A 21,082-nucleotide genomic window follows, 5' to 3' on the forward strand; every position below is an offset into this window, starting at 1 on the left:
TTGCTGAAGTCATCAACGTCATCTTTCATCTGGTCTCTGGATTGTGAGCGGGCGTTCGTGGATCTCAAAGAGCTATTAACGACTTCTCCGGTTTTGGCATATCCTGACTACACTCGACCTTTTATTTTGCACATGGATGCTTCTGACATTGGTCTTGGAGGTGTGTTGATGCAAGAGAGCTCGAGTGTGCTTGGTCAGTGCCATCCCATTGCATACATAAGCCGTACATTACAACCAGCGGAGATGAACTACTCCACGACGAAGAAGGAGTGTTTAGCAGCAATCTGGGGTTTCGAGAAACTTCATGCCTATCTACATGGTTCTCGGACGTTACTTGAAGGTGACCATGCTGCTGTTACTTCATTATTGAAGCGGAAGAACCTGGTTGGTCGTACGGCTCGATGGGCTTTGAAGTTTCAGATATATGATTTCGATGTTATTCATCGCCCAGGGAGTTCTATGGCTGATGCTGATGCCCTTTCTCGAGCTCCTCTTCCTTCTCCACTCACTTCTCATATTTCTGACGAACCTGTTGTTCCAGCGTCTGTGGATTTTCTAGATGAGGATTCTATGCCGTCGGCGGTTGCTATCCTTGACGTTCAGTGTCCATAGGGCATAGCGCAAGATTTACCTTCTCTTGATGAGGTTCGCGAGGCTTAAAAGATTGAGCCGTGGATTCGAAGGCTTCGAGATGGGTTTAAGAATCCTGCATCACTTGCTGATGACTTGCCTTTCCGGCATTTACATTCTCAATATCGCCTTAAAGATGGCTTTCTTTATTTTGTGGGGACGGATCCTGATGATCATTTATGGTTGGTGGTGCTTTCGGTGTTTATTCCGCGGTTTCTCCATGCCTACCATGATTCTCCTGTTCTAGATGGGCATATAGGACACCGTCGTGTCACCGAGAAGCTGTGCAGGTCTTTTTATTAGCCGGAGATGCGAGGTGATATTATCCGGTATGTGCGTAGCTGCGTTTGGTGCCAAACTCGTAATACTCCCCCTTGTGCTGCGGAGGGACGGTTGGAGTCAATTGCAGTTTCCCGTCCATTTGAGTTGGTGGCATTTGATCTTATGGGACCTTTTCCACGATCGACTGCTGGCAATGAGTATGTTATTATTGCTTCTGACTACTTGACTCGTTGGGTGGAAGTTAGTGCTCTTGCTAGCGCCTCTACAACTGCTGTTGGATACTTCCTCCTCAATCGAGTGGTGTTTCAGCATTCTTGTCTAGAGCGGATTCTTTCGGATAATGGTCTTGCATTTATGGCTGAGGTATTTCATGTTTTGACATCTCGGTTGGGGATACACCACACTTTTACGAGTATTTATCATCCACAATCAGATAGTCTGGTGAAACGGCTCGTTCGGACATTTAAAGGGATGTTTGCGAAGTATGTGAACTTTCAGCATTCGGATTGGGATAGTTATTTGCCGTCTCTTCGGTATGCCTATGTCACAGGGGTGCAAAGTTCTGTTGGTGCTTCACCATATAAACTTCTATATGATCATAATCCAATATTACCAACAGAGTTGGGTTTACCTTCGCGATTGCCATGAGCTCCTGATGCTAGGTCATGGGATCAGTATTTGACAAACATTCTTCCACTTGTCCAAGCAGAGTTTGCCGAACACTTAGGCCGCGTACAAGTGGGACAACAACAGCGCTACAACTCCCATCATTGTCCACCTGTGGAATACAAAGTGGATGATTTGGTGTTAGTCCGTTTTCCCCATCTTACGGTACGTGGTTTATCTAAGGGGCTCCTTGCACAGTGGAAAGGACTGTATCGGGTGTTGCAGCAAGTTGGACAACAAGTTTATGAGGTTTGGCATGACATTCAGCAGGCCGATCCTCCGGAGATTGTGCATGTGCAGCAGTTAAAACGCTTCATACAAAGGGATCAGGAGCAGTTAATACCGTCTACAGATCCGCCGATGCCTCCTCCTGACGTTCCTCTAGATCCCGGCCCATCTAGAAGAGAACCCTGACGGCCTTCCATTATTCTGAGAGGAGGGGATGATGTGAGGGCCAAGTGTACGGCTACGATGCCGTATACTAATATTAGCATAGTGGATTTTGGTAGCCGTTGGATTGGTTTCAATCCGGACCACTCGCTTCTGTATATAAATTAGGGTTTTTGGGCTAATTGATATGCATATTTCTGTATTCCCTTTCCATATTCTATGCACTCACAACTACAAATTTAATTTGTATCTTAATTACTTTTAGTACCATAATAAAATATATCTGATTAAGCGACATTTAGCCGTAGTATTTTCATGATATATCAACATTTTTCCTACCTCTGGCTGTTCAAAATATACTGGAGTTTGTATTGTACAGAGTTGACAATCGGAGGAGCTGCAGCGAAGAATTATGATCTGGAGGTGTGGTTTCCTGCCACAGGGAAATCGATCAAAGTAAGCATCCATCTCGATCGATATCCTCTTGGTGAGATTGGTGGTGCATGCTTGGCAATCAGAGTTCATGGCATCCAAGGAAGAGCCAGCCACTGGAAGTTCTCCTGGAAAGCATCGAGATTGCTGTCACAGGACACGTGGTCGACGCGGTCGCGAAGTAGAGCACCCATTTTCATGAAAAATCGAAAGCATATGCGCTTTCAAGGCAAGGGATCTAGGGCTCCTGGGGAATTGAATGTGGTGGAAATGGGGGCAATGGAGCATTCGCCGGCGGTTCGCGCGTCTCCATAGCAGCCACGCAGAAGCGCCGTCCACGAATCAAACCGATCACTTCGAAGAAACCAAGCAAATCTACACGGCCAAGCTCCGCGACTGCACCAATTCCAGATCCCTGCCCCAGGCCCGGCGCCTCCACGCGGAGATCTCCTCGATCGGCCTCATCCGCGACCATTTCGTGGCCAATCTGGTGATCCACATGTATGGCCGCTGCGGCGACATCGCCAGCGCGCGCGAGATCTTCGACTCCATGCCCCGGAGGAACCGATTCTCGTGGTCGATCATGATCGGTGCATATGCCCAGACCGGGCATGGCCGCGACGCGCTGGAGCTCTTCCAGCGCATGGGCCGGGAGGGTGTCCGCCCCAGCAGCGTCACATTCGTGGTGCTGCTCAGCGTGTGCGCTGATCTGGGCGGCGCCGCGCTGGGCGAGGGCCGAGCCATCCACGCCAAGATCATCGCTGACGGCCTCGCCGCGGATCCCATCCTCTGCAACAATCTCGTCAACATGTATGGCAAGTGTGGCAGCCTGCGCGACGCCAAAGAGATCTTCGAGAGCTTCTCGTCCGGGAGGGACGTGGTGGCGTGGACCGCGATGATCCAGGCGTATGCCCAGCTCGGGCACAGCGCCGCCGCCCTGGAGCTCTTCTGGGCGATGGTCGAGGCCGGCGAGGCGAGGCCCAACCGCGTCACCTTCATCACCGCGCTGGGCGCGTGCTCCAATCTCCACGATCTGGAAGAGGGCCGGAAGATCCATCGCTACATCGATCGCTACGAAGAAGAGGAGAGGAGCGATGTTCTCGTCGCCACCGCGCTGATCAACATGTATGGCAAGTGTGGCAGCGTCGAGGACGCGCGAGAGATCTTCCAGGGGATCCCAAAGAGGGACGTGATCGCCTGGAACGCGATCATCGCAGCAAATGCCCAGCTCGGGCACGGCAAGGAGGCGCTGGAGCTCCTCCAGCGGATGGATCTCGAGGGGGTCCGCCCCAACCAGGTGAGCTTCGTGAGCGCCCTCGACGGCTGCGCGAGCATCGGCGCGCTGGCGGAGGGGCGATCGATCCACGCGCGCGTCCGGGCGTCGCGGAGTCTCGCGAGCACGACGCTAGGCAACACGCTCATCCACATGTATGGCAAATGCGGGAGCCTGGCGGGCGCCCGGGTGGCGTTCGAGGAGATGGGCGGCGCCGCCGCGCCGCGCGACGCGGTGTCGTGGGCGGCGCTGGTGGCGGCGTACGCGCGGCACGGCCTTTCCCGCGCGGCGCGCGAGGTCTTCGAGAGGATGGCGTGGGAGGGCGTGCAGCCGTCGGGCGTCGCGTTTGTGAGCATCCTGGCGGCGTGCAGCCACGGCGGGCTCTTGCTGCCCAGCCGGAGCTACTTCCTGGCCATGAGCGGCGACCACGGCATCGCGCCCTCGATGGAGCACTACGGCTGCGTGATCGATCTGCTAGGCCGGCTGGGGATGATGGAGGAGCTCATGGATCTCATCGCCGCTATGCCGTTCGAGCCGGGGGGGATCGAGTGGCGGAATGTGCTGGGCGCTTGCAGGACGCAGTCGGATGTGGAGAATGGATCCGACGCCGCCGAGATTGCGAGGGAGCTGGAGCCCGAGCACGCCGCAGCCTATGTAATGCTCTTCGGACTTTACAGCACGGAAGAACCCTAATTTCCTGGGAATTAGGGTTCTAGAGATGGAGATGGAGAATGAGCGCAGCATCTACAAGATCGCCAGGAGCATCAAGCGCAAGGAGCAGTCGCTCTACAATGCGTTGCGCTCCATCTACGATGACGCCGGGTTCGTGGCGGAGATTCGAGCCCTCAGGCCTGCACTTCCGCTGGTGGCAAATCTTCGGTGTGGGCTGTGGTATGCGCGCAAATTCGATGATACGTGCTACTTCAAATCCACCGATGGCCATACGGGGAATTGGGGCTTCAATCCTGCGCGGCTCAACATCCACATTGCCGCCATTGCTGGTAAGCGCTTCGTTTACTCGCTAAGAAAGAATCCACAGCTTATCTTTTTCTTCTTCGATCGTCCAGCGCGATCTGGAGGCTGCATGATCGTGGATTCGACCAGGAAAGGGAAAAGATTTCCCGACAGTATGTCCAAGACGATTCCAATATGGACATGCGTGATGAATCGAGGGATATCAATGCTGCTCGATCCGGACAAGCGCAAGAGCTGGGATTGCGAGCTCCATCTCCCTAGCTGGGTGTCCGAGACCGAGAAGTCGTGCATCCAAGCCCGGCTGGATCAATGGGTGGGAGTTTTGCTAGCGAGTGGAGCCGACTTGGCGGGCTTGGCAGCGTCACTCGAGAGGCCTCTCCGACCACTTTGGATATCTCAGCGATCACTGATATGGCTGGACGAGATCCCGGAGCCGGGCTCGCTGGACTTTACACCGGTGATCCTCGTCTCGGCATCCAGGCCGAGAGCTCTAGAGAGGTGTAGTGATTCGGAGGCAGGATGGAGCTACATTCCTGGCGCCGGTGATGACGAAGAGAGCTGGGCTCGAGGATTGACGCCAGGGATGTTTTGGAGCAATGCTCTGGACATCATCGATGCCGGCCCCGATGAATGCAACGCGAAGGTGGCGGAGGTTGTGAGGAGGGATGGGAGGCCTTGGAAAGTTTTGCAAGGGTGGGAGGGAAACGGGATTCATGGTGAGATAGCGAATGGAGATACAGGAATTCGATGGATTGGAAACACTGGTCTGGCGCTTGGTGCAAGTAAGTCAGATTTCATTGTTTCTCATTGTTTTGAATTTGCTCTTCCTTGTTCTTTGCTAGTTCAACCACAGGAACTCTTATCAATCAAGAATGTCTCCGTTATAGACTGCTCTGGACATCTTGATGTTTCATTCTTGGGCGAAGGCTATTTTCTTTCCCTAGACATTCAGGTAAAACAAATGGTTCTCTTGCAATGGTCACTAACTTACATTTTAAATTGCTCTGATAGGATTCTAAGTTTGATCGGTATTGTCTACAAAATAATCTTCCAGCCATTGTTGAGTTTGCAATAAGAAGTTTGGGTAAGAAAAGGAACCTCTTGGTTTGTTGCAGAAATGGTACTTATTTGATCTTGAGTTTTGGATCTCAATTTCTAATTTTTGATTTTCAACAGGAGGAAATATCAGTGTCTCAGTTTGTTTAGCAATCTTGATGGCTTGCTTTAATAAAGATGGTATGTGTTTCATTTTATTTTACTTCTAATTTATATCTGTCATTAGGAGTTTTCTCTTATGAAAATCTTGCAATTCAAGTTATGAAAGAGGACATTCGAGAAAAATTAGTTTACGTATCTGCCTATGTACCAAATGTTTATCCTTCTCGAGGTAATTTAAAACAGGTGTACAATTATTTTAAAAAAAGAAAAAATATATCATAAAGTGGCTACTTTTAATTTATTCGTAGTATTCGTCGAAGTCTAAAATCAGCAATCATGTCCACACTCTTGTTTGATGTCCCTGTGCTCTTGTGATCACAATCCCTGCTTCGTTTTTTGCCCTTCGAAAGATAAATTGATCCATGATCTAGACTGTGCATCTCTGAGAGCTTGCAGCATATTCTAATGCACTGCTATTTTCTAGATGCGGAGAGCGTGGATCGAACACGCGCCCTTCAGATCTTCAGTCTGACGCTCTCCCAACTGAGCTATCCCCGCTTAATCGGTTTTCAAACTACTTATTAATTTAAACCACTGAGTATGGTATTTAAAGAACTCTCGTGGTTTAAACGTTCTTTGCTCACCTCAACTCCAAAATCTACCGCTACCACTATACCAAATGTGAATCCCAATTCACTTTTACAGAGGATCCATCGTCTCGGTTTCCATCATCCTCTTTGTCGCAAAAATCGCCTTTGAGAGGAGGAGAAGAGCCACCGTTTTGGAGATCCAAGTTAAAGAGCGCTACGATCACGAGAATTAATCTACCTGTGGATAGCTCACAGTACCACCGGTTACTATAAGATTACCTGCTTAGCCATCGGCACCGCGGCATGCAATTAGAGATTGAGGGTTTTAATATAGGTTTCTGCTACATGGGCGATCTCTGGAAGAAGCTGCTGTCTAGCTGTTCATTGCTTTAACAACGTAATCCTTTTCTTCAGTGCAGGGACGCGATCCTTGATCACCAGCCTCGGCTTCTAGGCAGCTCACATGTGGCCTTCACAAACAAAATGATTGGCAATCATGCTTGTGCCAGACATCTTGGGTTTAGGCTTGCCAAACATCTGGAAAGGTACAGACTATGTTTGCAGTAATTTCGTCGACATTTTTTTGCATTGAGTGAATGCAGGTGTAAGCACTTGTTGAGTTTCTCCCTGTGTCACTGTTGGCATTCTGGCCAGCTGAAAGTCATGGCAGTGGCTGCACAAGCAGCCAGCCGCACCTTGCAAAGCTTCCAGGGGCTCCGAGTACATACAGGAGATGTACGAAGGTGCGATGCATATGACGATTACGTGCAGGTCCGAACTGTTCTTCAAGCAGCTCGCCAGAGATTTCCAACTTAGGTGGTTTTATTGTTCTTCGCGTTTTGTTTCTTCCTTTTTATCGGTATGAGAAGGTGGTGCAATTCTTGCGGTCGTTTACGGTCAGTGCAACAATGCTTTATGGCTCGCAACATCAGGTGAAGTGCAGTGTTGGACCGAAAAATGAATTGGACATATGCATTTGAGATGGTTTTGATGAGTAGTGGCTGCTGAAGGAGGCGATGGACATGGAATTGCAGGGCGGCTGAAATTGGTAAATCTTTCAGGATCGCTGTTGCCAAACTCTTGCCAGAAGTTATAATCTTCAGTTTTCTGAGTGTGAAGAAGATTCTACTAAACTAACATTTTTTGTCAGATTTAAATTTTTTTTTATAGTTACTTTGATTTAAAAATTGACAACAAGCTTCAAAATTGATCAGCAGCACAATTTAATATTCATGATATGAAACCTTTATTTGTTACACATTAAACAACATTAACCAGCACTAATTTCTCATAGCTGAGCCACTAGATCATTGACAAAGTGTAGATTATGTTCCTCTTGTAACCAAACCTTACAAGGATTTAACACCACTTAATCTTGCCTGACCAATCAAAATCCAAAAACATGACATCAAAGCAACCTTCTCCCTTTGAATGAAGTTTGATGTTAAAGAGCCTCATTGCAGATAACCAATAGAATGACCTTCTTACACTTAATGATTACTGTTAGAAACCACCTTCTTCAATTCCTAAATATGTCATTTCAACCAAAAGCCATCCCAAGGAATAATTTTGGCATTGAATCAAATGTCATGACTAAAAAAATGTTATATGACATGGATAGTTTGAGAGGCTAATGTCCATTCAAATATTTATTAAAAAAATGTCATTTGACAATGTCACCATAAATTTTATAAATTCAAATATTCTAGAATATACTTATAGAAATATACTTAATATATACCTATTAAGGATATTCTTCTATTAAATGCATGTTTACCCTAAAATCTCCCTAAGCCCTTTCTTTTTTGGATAAATGTAACTTTTCTAAAGTATGGTATAAAAGTGGACTCAAAGGAAGCTATAAATATTTTAAGTGAAATTTTTGAAGGTGGTATTTTTGAGGAATCAGGGAGAGAATTGGTGGAGAAGATTATAACTATTTTGAACAGTTATGAATTGCAACTCCTTCAAACTTTTTGAACCTTTGTCATTTCCAGATGATTACAAAAGCCAAATTTCTAGAACAGCTAAGTACTTACACAACTTACTTAAAAGGTTTGACTCACTTGTTGAGATTGACTTGGAAGTTTATGAGCAAGAGAAAAAAGGTTTATAGATGATTTACAGCTCTGTTGCAAAGATATGTCAACCTAAAAAGCTTATAAGGTTTGCATGTTACAACTAGATGGTGATGAAAGATAGGATTGGCTTGGGAAGTACCCTCAACTAATGAAGCTATGGCAAACAATTTTGGTTAAGCATAGTTGCTTGTGAATGAGGATTTTCCAGGTAAAATGCAATAAAAAATCAACTAAACCTTGAGACATTGGATGCACATATGTTTATCTTACTGGAAAGGCTTACAATGTCTTCTTTTGATTGGTCATGGGCATCTAGTGTTGCAATATTAGAGGATAAAATCAAAATGTCAATATTTTTTATGATAATATCATTGACATTTATATTTCAGTGGATACATGTTCATTTTTCTGAAATTATTCATTGATTTTTAGATCCCGTGAAATCTTTATGACAATAGTTTGCAAGGGAGGGCATTAAAAATCCATATGTATGCGAAGCAGGGAAATAAAGAATCCATCACGGTGTGATCAAGAGCCATCCACATCACTTTGAGGAGCGTGCAAGACCCATGGTGCATCAAGGAGAAGCTGCACTTGACACTCAAAAGAGAGGCAATGCAAATAAGGACTGCCTACATTAGGTTCTTTACAATCCAAATGTGAAGTTCCAAAAACCTTAATGTAAGGAATTTGGCAATATGAAGGCCGGAAAAGGGGATGTTGTAAATAGTATATAAATGTGTTTTTGTTTGCCCTTGCACAACCTTTTATTAATGCGCCACTCAGCATTCGGTCACGACGGTTAGGGAGGGCCCATAGTGGAATAAAAAATCAATCATGGGGCACTCGCAGGGTGTAAAAGCCATGGCAGTGGTTCTTCTTACACAGAGTACCTCCTAGTGAGCTCTACTGAGCTTGGCAACTTTGTTAGGCTCCAAAAGGTAAACCAACCTCCCCTCAAGCTGTCACAGCAACTTGAGGGTCATAGTCCTTGGAGAAGAGTCTAATTGCTCTTAAAGTCGTTGCTAACTTTTTTATCTCATGCTCCGGCGCACATTGGCTCGGCTGCCACCTTCTCTGTTTTTCAATCCATTGCAACCGCAATGACTTGTATATAGGGGCGGGCCACCAAAATTAACAGGCCAGCTGAGTGTTGTGTTCTAGGCCCTGCAGGAAGCCCGCAGCAGCTTGTGCTCAAACAAAACCATCATTCGCTCCACCACTCCATCTGTCCAGCCCTCGTAAATGCCCCAGGTAGTTGGTGAAAAGCATATTAAGCTGAGGTGTCATCTCGTTAATTTTATCGTCATAGCGTATGCTGCACCATTCCCACAGCTTGTAGGCAATATTCATGTCTTCAGAGTCCGCATGCATCGGAAGTCCGTTCTGAACTGGCACAGGAATTCCTCTTTCTTAGCCCTTTGCTTGTCACCTTCCAAAAGCTCTTTAAATCGATTCTGATCGACATACTGGGCTACAATCTTGAGCTTTCCGGGAGAGACCTTCAAAGCCGCTGCTGCAACCGCTAAACTCTTCGAGGCTCTTGATGGTTAGATTCATTTAAGTAAGGACCTAAAAAAGAAAAGATTTTTTGGATTAGCCTTTTTCTTATTGTTAGATATGGCATGAGTTCTCAAAGTTCAGCAACAAATCCTTGACTCAATAGTCACATTGATCATTGATCAACGTGTCTGCAAAACTCAGTGACGTGAAGAAAAGAAGAATTCTTTTGCTCTCGCCCAAACTCTCAGGTGGTGTTCCTTCACAAACTCTTTCACCTGCATTCAGTGAAACTAGTTTAAATCCTCACAGAAACTTGAAATAGAGAGTATAGCATACACAGTTTCAATGACAAGCTCTACTGCCATTCTAGCTACTCTTGTTACTCTTAACCATTGTTTTGTAGACAGTAGCCACTTCCTTCAACGTTGTCTGTTGCGGGTGCTTGCAGAGTGGGAGATGATTGGTTTCATTCGAGCTGACACAAAATGCTCCATCCATACATCACTTTGTATCTGCATCACTCTCGCCCCGGCACATCTCGTGGACTAAGTCTTCCATATCTCTGGGAGGGAAATATCGGCACTGAAACTCCCGGCCTCCAGGCGGAGTTCTTACTATAGCAGTCCAAGTGGCACCCTCGGTAGAGTTTTGCTTCTCTATCCCTCGTGATCTTATAGAAGGGGATGGTTGATGATTCCAGGAGTACATCTTAGCGGATTTACACGGGGAGTACGTTCCTCCCCACGAAACTCTGGATTTGGTCTGATGGAGCGGTTTGGCTGTATTCATCTGATTCAATCTTGCAGCAGTCTCTCAGTCTTCAACAAAACTATCCGACCATTTCTCCCACATCCGACTTGTTTGTCTCAAGATATCTTTCTCTCCAACACACTCATCCAAATGTATGCGCGGCTTGGAAGCGTCACAGACGCTCGCAGTGTGTTTGAAAGCATCTTCCCATCCAGCAGAAGGAACTCACACACTTGGGTGTTTATGATCACTGCCTATGCTCGTAGCGGCCATGTCCGTGAGGCACTGGAGCTTTTACTCGCGATGCCATGTAGAAACCAGGTCGCTTGGAACGTAGTCCTTGCGGCTCTTTGCAGCGGGGAAGATCTTCACTATGCCAAGCAATTCTTTGATCAAATGCAGAGGGATCACGTCTCGTCAACAACAATGCTCGCAGCATATGCCCATAGAGGGTATCTGGTCCATGCTAAAGAGCTATTTGACTCCATGGTTGAACACAGCCTTGTATCCTCAACGACAATGCTTACGGCTTATCAAAACAGCTCTCAATTCGATGGAGCAAAATGTGTTTTTGATTCGATGCCAGTTTTGGATCTAGTGTCCGCAACTGCTATGATAAATGCGCTTGCCAAGAACGGGCATCTTGATCAAGCACTGGACATTTTTAATCAGCTCCCGGAACGGAACCTCGTCTGCTGGAACGCATTCCTCTCGGGATGCATAACGAATGGCTGCTTCGAACGCGCAAAACGAAGTTTTTACCACGAGATGCCGCAGAGAGATCTAGCGTCCTGGAACACAATGCTAACTGGAGCTGACGAGGAGAGAGCCCAAGAACAGGAACACATTTTTTTCGGGTTCCCGGAATACAATATGCTGTCATTCAACACCATTCTCGCAAACGCAGCTCGCCACCAAAGAGAATCTATCGAAGCAATTGAGTTAAGCTTCCACAGCATGGTCGCACGGGATCTCGTTTCCTACAACATTTTTCTCTCTGCCTGTTCTTTGCAAGTAGAAATGGCGAGGGCCGTCTATGAAAGAATGCCTGAGCACGATCTTGTCTCGGACAACACAATGCTATCAGCATATGCCTTGACGAGGGATGTGCGGCAAGCTCAAGACCTGTTTTTTTCAATGCCACAGATCAATCAAATATCAAAATTCATAATGATAGATCTATATTCAATAACCCAAAACTTGGACGAGGCATGCTGTCTACTTTTTGACAACTTCATGTGTGATCACGGAATGGCAACCGTTATTCTTACCGCTTATGCCAATCTCGGGCATATTGACTCAATGATGCAGTTTTACAAAAGGCTTCCAGTCGTAAGCTTAGCAACAGAAATTGTTCTTATCCATGCGTACGCACAAAGTGGCTACACAGAGAAAGCAGAATATATCTATTTTGTGTTGCCTTATTCCAATACAGTCTCAAGGAACGCTATGCTAGCAGCATATGCCGTTAATGGGCGTCTTGTAAGAGCCCAGACTTTTCTTGCACAAATGCCCGAAACAGATCTCTTGTCGTGGTCCACGCTGCTGGACGCATATGCTCGGCACGGGAAGTCGATCCAGTGCCTAGAACTTTTTGACTCCATGAAGATGATGGATCACGCTCCGGACGAGGCCTGCTTCGCGTTGGTGCTAGCGGCTTGCAGCCGCGCCGGGAAGCTGCAAGCTGGGAGGAGGGCGTTCGTGTCTTTGGCACAGGATTACCACTTGCAGCCCGGAAAGAAGCATTACACTTGCATGGTGGATCTCTTGTCTCGCTCCAACCATGTTGATCACGCTCACGAGCTTATCCTCAGCATGCCTTTTGCTCCCGACACAATAGATTGGAGATGCTTGCACTTACCTTTGTCGGCCCCGGCATTTGCAACTTAGCAGTGTCCAGATTCTCTGTAAAAACGTTGGCAAAAGGCATTTGGAATGTGTTCTAAAAGTGTAGATGCGATATCTCAGCGAATCATCTCCCACATTTTAGCTCTACAACTTTACTACCAAGAATTTACACGAGATGCGAGAACTAGACCTTCGACGCGAGCCAAACAGACACACACACAAAAAAAAAAAAGAGAGAAAATGGGGTCGCCGCCTTTTCGCTTAGAAATCTGCGCTGGCGGGGTGTATAGAGTCCCCATTTCCCGTTTTGCTGCGAGGTCGCGACGAGGCCTTCGTGATTGGGAAAGGCCAACAAGACGAGCCCGGGAGTATCCCTCTCCTGCATTCAAAACAACAAAGAATTCTTGACTCCCCAACCTTGTCAGACCTTAAATTCTCATACCTCTTGGTGGGCGCCGAGCCTTCTTGGCTATGGCTGCTACTGAAGCATCCTTGGCCGCACTTTGACGTGCATGTCGCCCGCTTCACACACCTGTTGCAATACAATCGACTGCACACCTGGAAAGGAAAACGAAGAAGGTGAGTGCCACCAAAGTCCTCTGCTCGAAAGATCGATCTTTGCAGTGATCGTCCCGAGAAATCCAAACTAGAGAAGCGTTTCTCGCAGTACCTGGCACTTGGTCTTGAAGAAGATGACATGGGCGGAGCAAGAGCTACACTTGCTATGGACGCCATGATCGAAGCTGAGAGCCGGGAGGATTGGCTTCACTTGCGGCTCCTTGTGGATTCTCCACACGGGCGAGCCTGGCAGCGACTTAATCCCTCTCCTGGGCGACAGCGGCGGCGAGGGCCTGGGGGAAACCTTCCTTGGCGAGATGTGCTTCACCGACACGGGCAGAGGAGGAGGAGGAGCAGCGTCGATCCTAGCGCTGATCACCCCCCTGGTGGTGGCGGCGCCGCTGGTGGAGCGCGGCGGCGAGGAGGTGACCGAGAAGAAGAATGCGGTGGCGGAGCCAAACGCCGCCACGTCCGGGGGGAGACCCTCTTGGCGCTGCTCCACGGGGAGGCCCCCGGACAGGGGGATCGTCGGGTGCTCCACCAGATCTCGCAAGGACAGATCGTGGGCGCTCTCCGGGAGCTGCTCGTACAGCCTGTTTAGCTCCGCTTTGCCCTGCTCGATCGCCTCCCTCCTGCTCCTGGGCGACAACATCTCTCGCACCTGGAAGATCTCTTACCGCCGGAGATCCCTGTCTGTGACCTGTCTAGAAAGAAACTCTAGCCCCTTCATTCTGTGGGCACGCCATAGCTCAAAACTCGGGATTTGGCTTTAACTAACTTGGCACTCGCCATTTTCTCGCGCCTTCGTTCATCCAGCGCCACGTTTCTCCGTCCGGGGCCCGGCGAGAGCCAACTGTGTGGTCTTGTTTCCATGCCAGGCCCACACGCCGCCGATTTGTCATGGTGAATGGCCAAAGTATATTTCTTCCATCGCCATCTCGCCTCCTTTCTTCCAAAATTTTCGCCACCATCTTCCTGGGGCACTAATGGGCACCTTCGTCTAAAGCTTTCTAGAAGACTGGGAAGTCTTGGGCTTGATTACTTAGTGGGAAAGAGAAACAGGCTTGGGAAGTCAAAAGCACTGTAGCCCTCTGGTTTCTTGCTGTGTCTCCTCCCTGGGCCTACGGCCGGAAGAATCTGTCAACCGCATTTCTAATAAGCGGTTGCCGTTCGCATGGCTGTGTTCCAACTGGAGATATTCGACCTTAAGACTCGGAGAAAAAAGTAAAGAAAAAAACGACACTGCTTCTCCAGCCTAGCCGAAGAATTGCAAGGATACAGCTATGTTTTCACGAAGCTCGGCATTCTCTCCAGTGCATAGAGAGTTGATCCTGGATAGCATCGCTGGAACCGTGATGACGATGATCGCCAAAAACCATCGCTCTTTCTGCCGCATCGCTGCTCTTGCTGCTACTGCTCGCCAATGCCGCCGGTCCAGATTCAGCACTAGCACAGGCCCTGAGAACCACAACGTTGGCTTCGAGCATCTGGTAGAATCTTATGCTTTGCTTGCATGCGGTCAAGAGCATCCTGAGGCCGAGGGTTTAGTGTTGGAGGTTTACGCTTGCCAGATCCACGTTGGCTAGAGTCGTAGATATATGTATATAGCTAGCTGATATATCATAGCCACATTGTCTACACTACGCTTCCGCGAAATACTTGCTATGTTTTGACAGAGCTCAAGGAGTTGATTCTCCGTATCGAAAAGATCGATCAACAAGGTGGTGTCTTCATTATCTGCGTGATATATGGGGACGAGACTGGTAAACACTGCCTACTGCTGCATCAGCTTTTCAAGCATGTAGCTTGCACAGCTTTTGTGATGACACTCGAAGGTACGTATACAAATACACATTCCCTCCCTCCATCCACCACCACCCCAGAATGGGCCTGCAAATCTCCAAAGCTGAAACCAAGTGGCAGCAAGTGTGATTTTGTGTGTGCAACAAGGTGAAAAGCTTGTTCAAAACTCAGGCGGAGAAATCAGTCAAAAAAGACTTCCATGTTGGTGTTGTTGTTGCAGGCAGGCAAGCCCCGCCGCCACGTGGCGCAGGCCGGCTGTACGAACGCACTATAAAGCTCCCCCGAGAGAGAGAGAGTGTTGTCCCGTCAACCACAGCTCTCATTTTTCCATGAGCTAATCCAAAGTATCACCTCAGATCTTTTCCTTTCTCTCTTATCATCGTGGGGGTTGTGTGGCTAATCTGGCTCTGGCGGCTCTCTGGCCGTTCGTGTTTTTGCGGTGCTGCACTTTTGCGCGACCTTTTGCTTTGCCTGTTTCAGAGATTCGCACGGCTTTTTAATTTTGTGCTGGCGGGTTTTCCTTGTCTCTTGCCTGGCTCGCTCTTGCCGCTGCTGCCGCTGCTCGCTTTTCACTTCACATCGAGCCCAGCAGCCAGCGAGAAAAGAGAGAGAGAGTGAGCAAGAAAGGAGAGTGAGGGAGAGTGAGAGAGAGAGAGAGAGTGAATGGGATTTTGACATATTGGGTCTTCTCATTCCAGAGGGATGGGTTCTCACCGACGCCGACGCGGACACCGACGACGACGACGCGCGGGCGAGCCAGAGAGGAGATTGTTAGCGTGTGATAGACAATGTTGGTGCTGCTGCTGCCTGCAATCCATCTACAATCTATCCAATTCTCTCTTCGTCCTTGAGGTACGTTCCTCCTTTCATGCTCCTGACTGCTTTCAATGCTTGCATTCCAGAAATCTAGGCAGAAATCTGGGCAGGAGGGAGGAATGAATGATCCAAAAACCTGCGCTCTTTTCAGCGATGGCGTGGGGCCTGGAAACAAATACGTTTAGATTTTTTCTCGTTGTGTGTGTGTTTTTGTTCGCGGGAGCTTCCTTTAGTTCAACTCAGGTGGAGCTGGAGATGGTCCTGCTGCCGACTCATGCATCCGCGTACCTTGGAAAGTTACAATGCCAGTTTCAGAAAGAGAGCTTCTTTTGTCCAGTGGTAGACGCTTGCATGATGCGGGAGCTGGTTCTCTCTCGAGCTTTGATCGACCTGCCTTGGACTGAAGGGAGCTCCCTTGTTCCCACAAAACACTCCACTCGCGCGAAAATGACTTGGACACCCAAAGCAGCCTCTGCTGATCTCCTTCCGCTTGAGTGTTCCTCAGGATTTTGCGAGAGATGATAATATCTTAGGCTATATATCTTCAGAGAGAAATAATAAATATGTTACACCAGTACTTGCAAACTGAGAATCCCCGCAAGTCCAACACGGAACAACAGTTTTCTTTCCTCTCTTTTTCCGATTTTATTTTTAAATTTTAAATTTCTTTTCTCTAGATTTGACTCGTTAAGAAAATCCACTTCCCAGTCGTGCAGCTGCAACTGCTGCTGCTGCCGCTGTTGCACACAACAACATCCTTTTCAAAACTAGAGTATAATTTTCCAAGCACACATCACCAGAAGTCGAGTCACACTTTTCAAAACTAGAGTATAATTTTCCATGAATTTCTGGCTTTGTTTTTTTGCATTAGAAGAATCAGAGAGTGAGAGCTACTACAGCGGCAGCATCAGTGTTTGGAAATATATGTTACAAAGAACCTCCGCTCTTGACCGGGACGTAAAAACAGCACCAAAACAAATAAGAAAACGAAGGGAAAAAAAAAAAAAAAAAACAAAAGAAGGAAAGAATCGAAGGAAAAAAACAACCAGAAGACGGACAAATGGTGGTGGTGATGAAGTGGAGAAGATGAAGAAGATAGAATACAACCCTTTGGTCTTGTAGAAATACACCCCGAAACTGTAAGCTGAAGGAATGCAAAACCCACGAACGTCAGCAAGGCAACAAAACCAGCACTCAACTTTTCTTTTCCCAAGTGTTCTTCTGCTCCTCTCTGTTTGTGTGTGTGTGTGTTCGACTGTTTGTGTTTGTGTAGGCCTATGTGTTCTTCGTCTCGTCTCGTCTCGTCTCGTGGAACTCACGACGAGATTGGCTCGTAAGGATACGAGAGCCACGGATGCTTGAGTGCCTCGGCCGCGCTGGGACGGTTCTTGGGATTAATCTGGAGAAGGAACGCCACAAACTCGAGGAACCCCTGGTCACCCATGGGCAGACGATGTGCCAGCGTCGTTTTCTTGGGAATTAAGTACTCCATGCGGCTAGTCTCCTGTTTTGTCTCGTTAACCAAAACCACAAAGCTGGACACTGCACTTTACCTGGTTGCGCTCATACAGCTTGCCGTTCTTCGTCAAGAATTTGTAAGATTCGCGTCCTCTGGCCACCATCTCAGGATCTAGAGGGCCAATAATGCCGACAACGCGGGCGAGCAGCGTTGCCAGGGAGTCATTCTGGAATAGTACCTGTAAACACACGAGAACGAACGTTAGCATGGCATGGTTTCAGCATCACAAATACTCACATTTCCTGAGCAAAGCTCCGCTAGAATACACCCCAGGGACCAAATGTCAATCTTCTGGTCGTAGGGAAGGCCCAGTATAACTTCTGGCGCTCGATAAGATCGGGATTGCACGTAAGAGCACAGGTGGTCGCTTTGAAAGCAGCTGCTCCCGAGATCAATCACCTTCACTTCGCACCGGCTGTAGCTCTTTACTAGTATGTTCTCCGGCTTCAAATCGCAATGTATCAATCCAAGGCCATGCAAGAACTCCAGTGCCTCCAAACACTGGCGAGTAATAGACTGCAAAGTTTCGAGTGTTAAGAATAAAATCCACCTGTGAGCTAGAACACTTCCTACCTGCAATCTAGGCATCGTGAAATAGACCTCCCCTCCCGAATCTCGGTTGTACTTGTGAAACTCATACAGATTAGCTCGTAGTAGCTCACATACGATAAATAGGTGTTCCTGAAAAGTTTGGTTTCAGTACCGACAGTGAGAATTGCACAAAACGTCTTACCCGATGATAGAAGTAATCATATAACCGTAGAATATGGTACTTGTCCGCCGGATCGTGTTTGTTGATGTACTTCAGCAGCTTGATCTCGTCAAGGCTTTGATCAAAGAAATCCTTGTTATTCTTGATGATCTTCATACAAACATCCATGCCAGTGAAGAGGTCATGCGCCTGGATGGCCTTGCTGAAAGCTGCGGCTCCAAGGAACTCCGTAACATGATAGCGACCAGCGATTACCGAGTTGATCAGAACCTGGAAATCCTTATCTTCCTCGAATCCAGTTCTAAAAACCAAACGAAAGAAGCAGCGTCAGTGGCGTGAATGAAAGCACAAACCGTGCAGTACCTGTTTTTCCTGTGAATAATTTTCAAGTCAAAGGTCTCAAACTCCTCCTCTTCAGCTTGCAAGCGATGAAAATGCTCATGAACAGCTATTGCTTCTTCGTCATACGCGGCTGCAGCCTCAGTCTCGTCCCTCTGTGCATCCACATCCTCGTCATCAACTCGCTCTTCTTCAACACTGAGGGAGTCCTCGGTAGAGCCAGGTGACACAGTTGAGTGTGTCGACAAAGCCAGACGGAGCTCGTGATCCTCCCCGCCGCTAATAATCGGAGATGACTCGTTGCTTTTGCGTTTCCAAGAGGCTAGCGTGTCATCTGGACCAACGAAGCCGTTAGCAAATTGATCTACCTCCTCACCCCGAGACGATATTTCTCTTGTTGACCACAAGGACCTCCCGGACTCTGCTCTAGAACCATCAACATCGCCAGCACTTGATGGAGACGGAAAAGAAAAGCCGCCGAACTGAAAGGCACCGAGCTGCTCTTCCGCGAGCTGCGTCTCAACGCTGCCGTTTCTGTCTACCTCCTCACATCCATTTGCCTGTGCTTTGTGACCCCACGGCCTGTTGTAATACTGGAGAACAATGTCATGTTCTTCTTCCGCGGAGCTTGGTCCTCCCTGTTTGAAACATTGCTGGCGGCGTTTCTCCACGTCCAAGAAACCGTTGCGTCCTTGAAAGTCACAATCCTGTAGACTTCCGACTTCCCCGTCACTACTTTCGGCAAGGTACGTTTCTCGAATTTCCCGGCTAAAGTCATCCTGGTCATTGGCAGTTGTAGCAGCCTGATCCTTCCTTATCGCATTCCCTTGAACAACAAAACCTTGCCAAGCTGGCTCGGACCGAATCTGCTTCAGCTCTTCTGAATCTAGCAGCTGACCATCGTAGTCGTTGGCATGCGGCCTAAAAGAAAGCTCATCAGCTGCACCGCATAAGGCGTCGACATCTGCGTCACCGTTGTTATCTCTGGCGTCTCTTCCTCTGTAGTATTCCTCTCCAGAAAAGTAAGACTCCACATAAGAACGGTCATCGTCATCATATTTCCCATAAGTTGTACCTTGCTGGGCAGGGTTATGTTCTATTCGTGCTCTTTCCTCTTCACTGGGATAATTGATCTCACTTGCCAGAAATTCTTTCTCGTCGTCAATGGGCCGTCGTGTGTACCCAGGATCGTCATCGTCTTCGTAGGCGTCAGAATCCCAATACTCATCCGGATACTCAGCAGCCGACCCGTCACCTGCGTTTGCAAACGATGCTGATGGATCTTCCACAATGCCATGGCTAACAGATGGTCTGTTAATAGCAGCACAGCGTTTGGTACCTGCATGTCGTGGTGTTAGAGCTAGATCGTGTGTGGAAATAACTGCGAGCTTACCCGACGACAAAATGTCTTGGCCAACAGGAACGTCAAGAAAAGATCCAAGTGCAAAAGAAGATGCGTCCAGCGGGTCCATCTCTACGTCAGCGTCAGACCCTACTCGACAGTGTGCAACCCATTCGTCTGGTATCTTCTCCACGGATTTCAGCCTCACCGGAGGAAGCCTAGGAAACCCGCTTGATCTCTCAGAACCATCACCAGAACCTCTTGCTTTATCTTGTCCTCCTTTCTGGTTTGAAGAGTTTGCTGATGATGTCGGCCGCGACGCAAGACAACTTTCTTCCGGTTTACCGTCTTCTGCTGCTTCTTTTCTAGTGGATCGGATGTTAGACACCTGTGGTTCATCGGTACTCTCCGGACCACTCCGTTCGCTCCTGGCCTCCATCGACTTATGACGAGCAGCTCCCTTGTGCTTCTGATCGTTGTGCGTCTGCGAGCTCTTCCTTCCCTGCGAAAACCCCAGCTCGTCTAGCGGATGAACCTTTCCCAGCTGCGGACCCTGCTTTGTCCCGGGCACCCAAAGCAGCTCATCTTTCTGTTCCCAGAATCCCTCGTTCGACGACTCCAAGCTCGACTCTCCCACCACCTTGACCTTTGCAGCATTCTCAGTGCCGGCACTGCCGGTAGCACGACGCTTGTCCTCTGCTACCTCAAGTTCCGGACCAGCTTGCACAGAAGCACTCGTGGTCTGCTCAGTCGACTTTGGCACGCCCATGTAGTACTTAACCAGCGTAGAGTTCCTTTGGCAGTCCGCAACCTCGGAAACCAGCAGCTTTTCATTCTGGACGTCGCTTGGCACGGAAGCATCCTCGGCAAGCTCTTTGGCGGGCACCTTGTTACTCTGGACGCCAAGATCAACGTCGATGGAGAAGAGGCCATTCGAGACTTCACGGCCGGCGAGCTCCGCCTTAAGAGCAGCTTCCGCCTGTAAGAAGTGGTGCTGCCGGAGATAGTCCAAGATGGAGCCGACCGTGTCGGCCATTGCAGCTCCTTCCCACTCAACTAGACCAATGCCCTATAATCAACAGCCTCATAGCCACGCTACTTCTTGAAAGGAGCTCCCCTAACTGGATCGTTTACCCTACCCAGCCGGCTCTTCTTCCCGATCACTCCCCCTCAATCCCAGCCCAGGCGATACTACTCCCGGCAGCAAGCTCTCGCTCCTCCTGGCAGCTGCATTCCTCTTTCACGGCCTTACCTCCGCCGCATTTCCCTGTTCCATTGCCGCCGGAAGATCAAGCCAACCTCGAATCCAGCCCTAGCTCTCCGGAAACTCCCACCACGCCTCTAACCCTAGCGCTCCCTTGCCACGCCGCAAGACGCCATAGCCCGCTCCTCTCTGGTCCTAGGTATTGGGGGGA

At 48.5% G+C, this 21,082-nt stretch overlaps 5 protein-coding genes, 1 long non-coding RNA gene and 1 other non-coding gene across 7 annotated transcripts; 4 read left to right on the forward strand and 3 right to left on the reverse strand.

Annotated features, from left to right (window-relative positions):
* Positions 1-2,232: 2,232 nt before the first annotated feature.
* Positions 2,233-4,377, forward strand: LOC9656332 (pentatricopeptide repeat-containing protein At3g12770). The gene has a single exon (XM_024678736.1). It carries the CDS (start codon positions 2,660-2,662, stop codon positions 4,364-4,366), a length of 1,707 nt encoding a protein of 568 aa, XP_024534504.1. The 5' UTR covers positions 2,233-2,659; the 3' UTR covers positions 4,367-4,377.
* Positions 4,291-6,107, forward strand: LOC9656333 (uncharacterized protein C3F10.06c). The gene is made up of 6 exons (XM_024679068.1): positions 4,291-4,674; positions 4,741-5,430; positions 5,491-5,600; positions 5,660-5,768; positions 5,825-5,884; positions 5,931-6,107. Exons 1-6 carry the CDS (start codon positions 4,392-4,394, stop codon positions 6,086-6,088), a joined length of 1,410 nt encoding a protein of 469 aa, XP_024534836.1. The 5' UTR covers positions 4,291-4,391; the 3' UTR covers positions 6,089-6,107.
* Positions 6,108-6,291: 184 nt separating this feature from the next.
* Positions 6,292-6,364, reverse strand: TRNAF-GAA. The gene has a single exon. It is a non-coding gene; the product is annotated as a tRNA-Phe (tRNA).
* Positions 6,365-10,572: 4,208 nt separating this feature from the next.
* Positions 10,573-12,620, forward strand: LOC112347620 (pentatricopeptide repeat-containing protein At4g02750-like). The gene is made up of 2 exons (XM_024678737.1): positions 10,573-10,620; positions 10,681-12,620. The coding sequence occupies exon 2, from the start codon at positions 10,746-10,748 to the stop codon at positions 12,618-12,620; it is 1,875 nt and encodes a 624-aa protein (XP_024534505.1). The 5' UTR covers positions 10,573-10,620; positions 10,681-10,745.
* Positions 12,621-12,694: 74 nt separating this feature from the next.
* LOC9656334 lies at positions 12,695-14,005 on the reverse strand. Its single transcript, XM_002974130.2, has 3 exons — positions 13,249-14,005; positions 13,021-13,136; positions 12,695-12,957 (listed from the first exon to the last, which is right to left on the reverse strand). Exons 1-3 carry the CDS (start codon positions 13,786-13,788, stop codon positions 12,840-12,842), a joined length of 774 nt encoding a protein of 257 aa, XP_002974176.1. The 5' UTR covers positions 13,789-14,005; the 3' UTR covers positions 12,695-12,839.
* A 1,429-nt stretch (positions 14,006-15,434) lies between these two features.
* On the forward strand, positions 15,435-16,340 carry LOC112347723. Its single transcript, XR_002992853.1, has 2 exons — positions 15,435-15,791; positions 15,842-16,340. It is a non-coding gene; the product is annotated as an uncharacterized LOC112347723 (long non-coding RNA).
* Positions 16,341-16,569: 229 nt separating this feature from the next.
* Positions 16,570-21,015, reverse strand: LOC9657096. Its single transcript, XM_002974131.2, has 7 exons — positions 19,719-21,015; positions 18,350-19,664; positions 18,008-18,287; positions 17,848-17,955; positions 17,512-17,790; positions 17,309-17,452; positions 16,570-17,259 (listed from the first exon to the last, which is right to left on the reverse strand). Exons 1-7 carry the CDS (start codon positions 20,701-20,703, stop codon positions 17,071-17,073), a joined length of 3,300 nt encoding a protein of 1,099 aa, XP_002974177.2. The 5' UTR covers positions 20,704-21,015; the 3' UTR covers positions 16,570-17,070.
* Between the last annotated feature and the right edge of the window lie 67 nt (positions 21,016-21,082).

Source organism: Selaginella moellendorffii, unplaced genomic scaffold (genome assembly GCF_000143415.4).
Source record: "Selaginella moellendorffii unplaced genomic scaffold, v1.0 SELMOscaffold_23, whole genome shotgun sequence".
NCBI classification, from domain to species: domain Eukaryota; kingdom Viridiplantae; phylum Streptophyta; class Lycopodiopsida; order Selaginellales; family Selaginellaceae; genus Selaginella; species Selaginella moellendorffii.

Bases quoted from the DNA above. Each gene is read 5' to 3' on its own strand.
- LOC9656334 (XM_002974130.2), bottom strand. From the start codon at position 13,788: ATGTTGTCGCCCAGGAGCAGGAGGGAGGCGATCGAGCAGGGCAAAGCG. The intron at 13,137-13,248 runs GTACTGCGAGAA...TTTCCTTTCCAG, and splicing joins TCTTCAAGACCAAGTGCCAG to GTGTGCAGTCGATTGTATTG. The intron at 12,958-13,020 runs GTATGAGAATTT...TTTTGAATGCAG, and splicing joins GGCTCGGCGCCCACCAAGAG to GAGAGGGATACTCCCGGGCT.
- LOC9656333 (XM_024679068.1), top strand. From the start codon at position 4,392: ATGGAGATGGAGAATGAGCGCAGCATCTACAAGATCGCCAGGAGCATC. The intron at 4,675-4,740 runs GTAAGCGCTTCG...TCGATCGTCCAG, and splicing joins CCACATTGCCGCCATTGCTG to CGCGATCTGGAGGCTGCATG. The intron at 5,601-5,659 runs GTAAAACAAATG...TTGCTCTGATAG, and splicing joins TTCTTTCCCTAGACATTCAG to GATTCTAAGTTTGATCGGTA.
- LOC112347620 (XM_024678737.1), top strand. From the start codon at position 10,746: ATGGAGCGGTTTGGCTGTATTCATCTGATTCAATCTTGCAGCAGTCTC.
- LOC9656332 (XM_024678736.1), top strand. From the start codon at position 2,660: ATGTGGTGGAAATGGGGGCAATGGAGCATTCGCCGGCGGTTCGCGCGT.
- LOC9657096 (XM_002974131.2), bottom strand. From the start codon at position 20,703: ATGGCCGACACGGTCGGCTCCATCTTGGACTATCTCCGGCAGCACCAC. The intron at 19,665-19,718 runs GTAAGCTCGCAG...CACGACATGCAG, and splicing joins CCAAGACATTTTGTCGTCGG to GTACCAAACGCTGTGCTGCT. The intron at 17,260-17,308 runs GTAAAGTGCAGT...GAGACAAAACAG, and splicing joins AGCTGTATGAGCGCAACCAG to GAGACTAGCCGCATGGAGTA.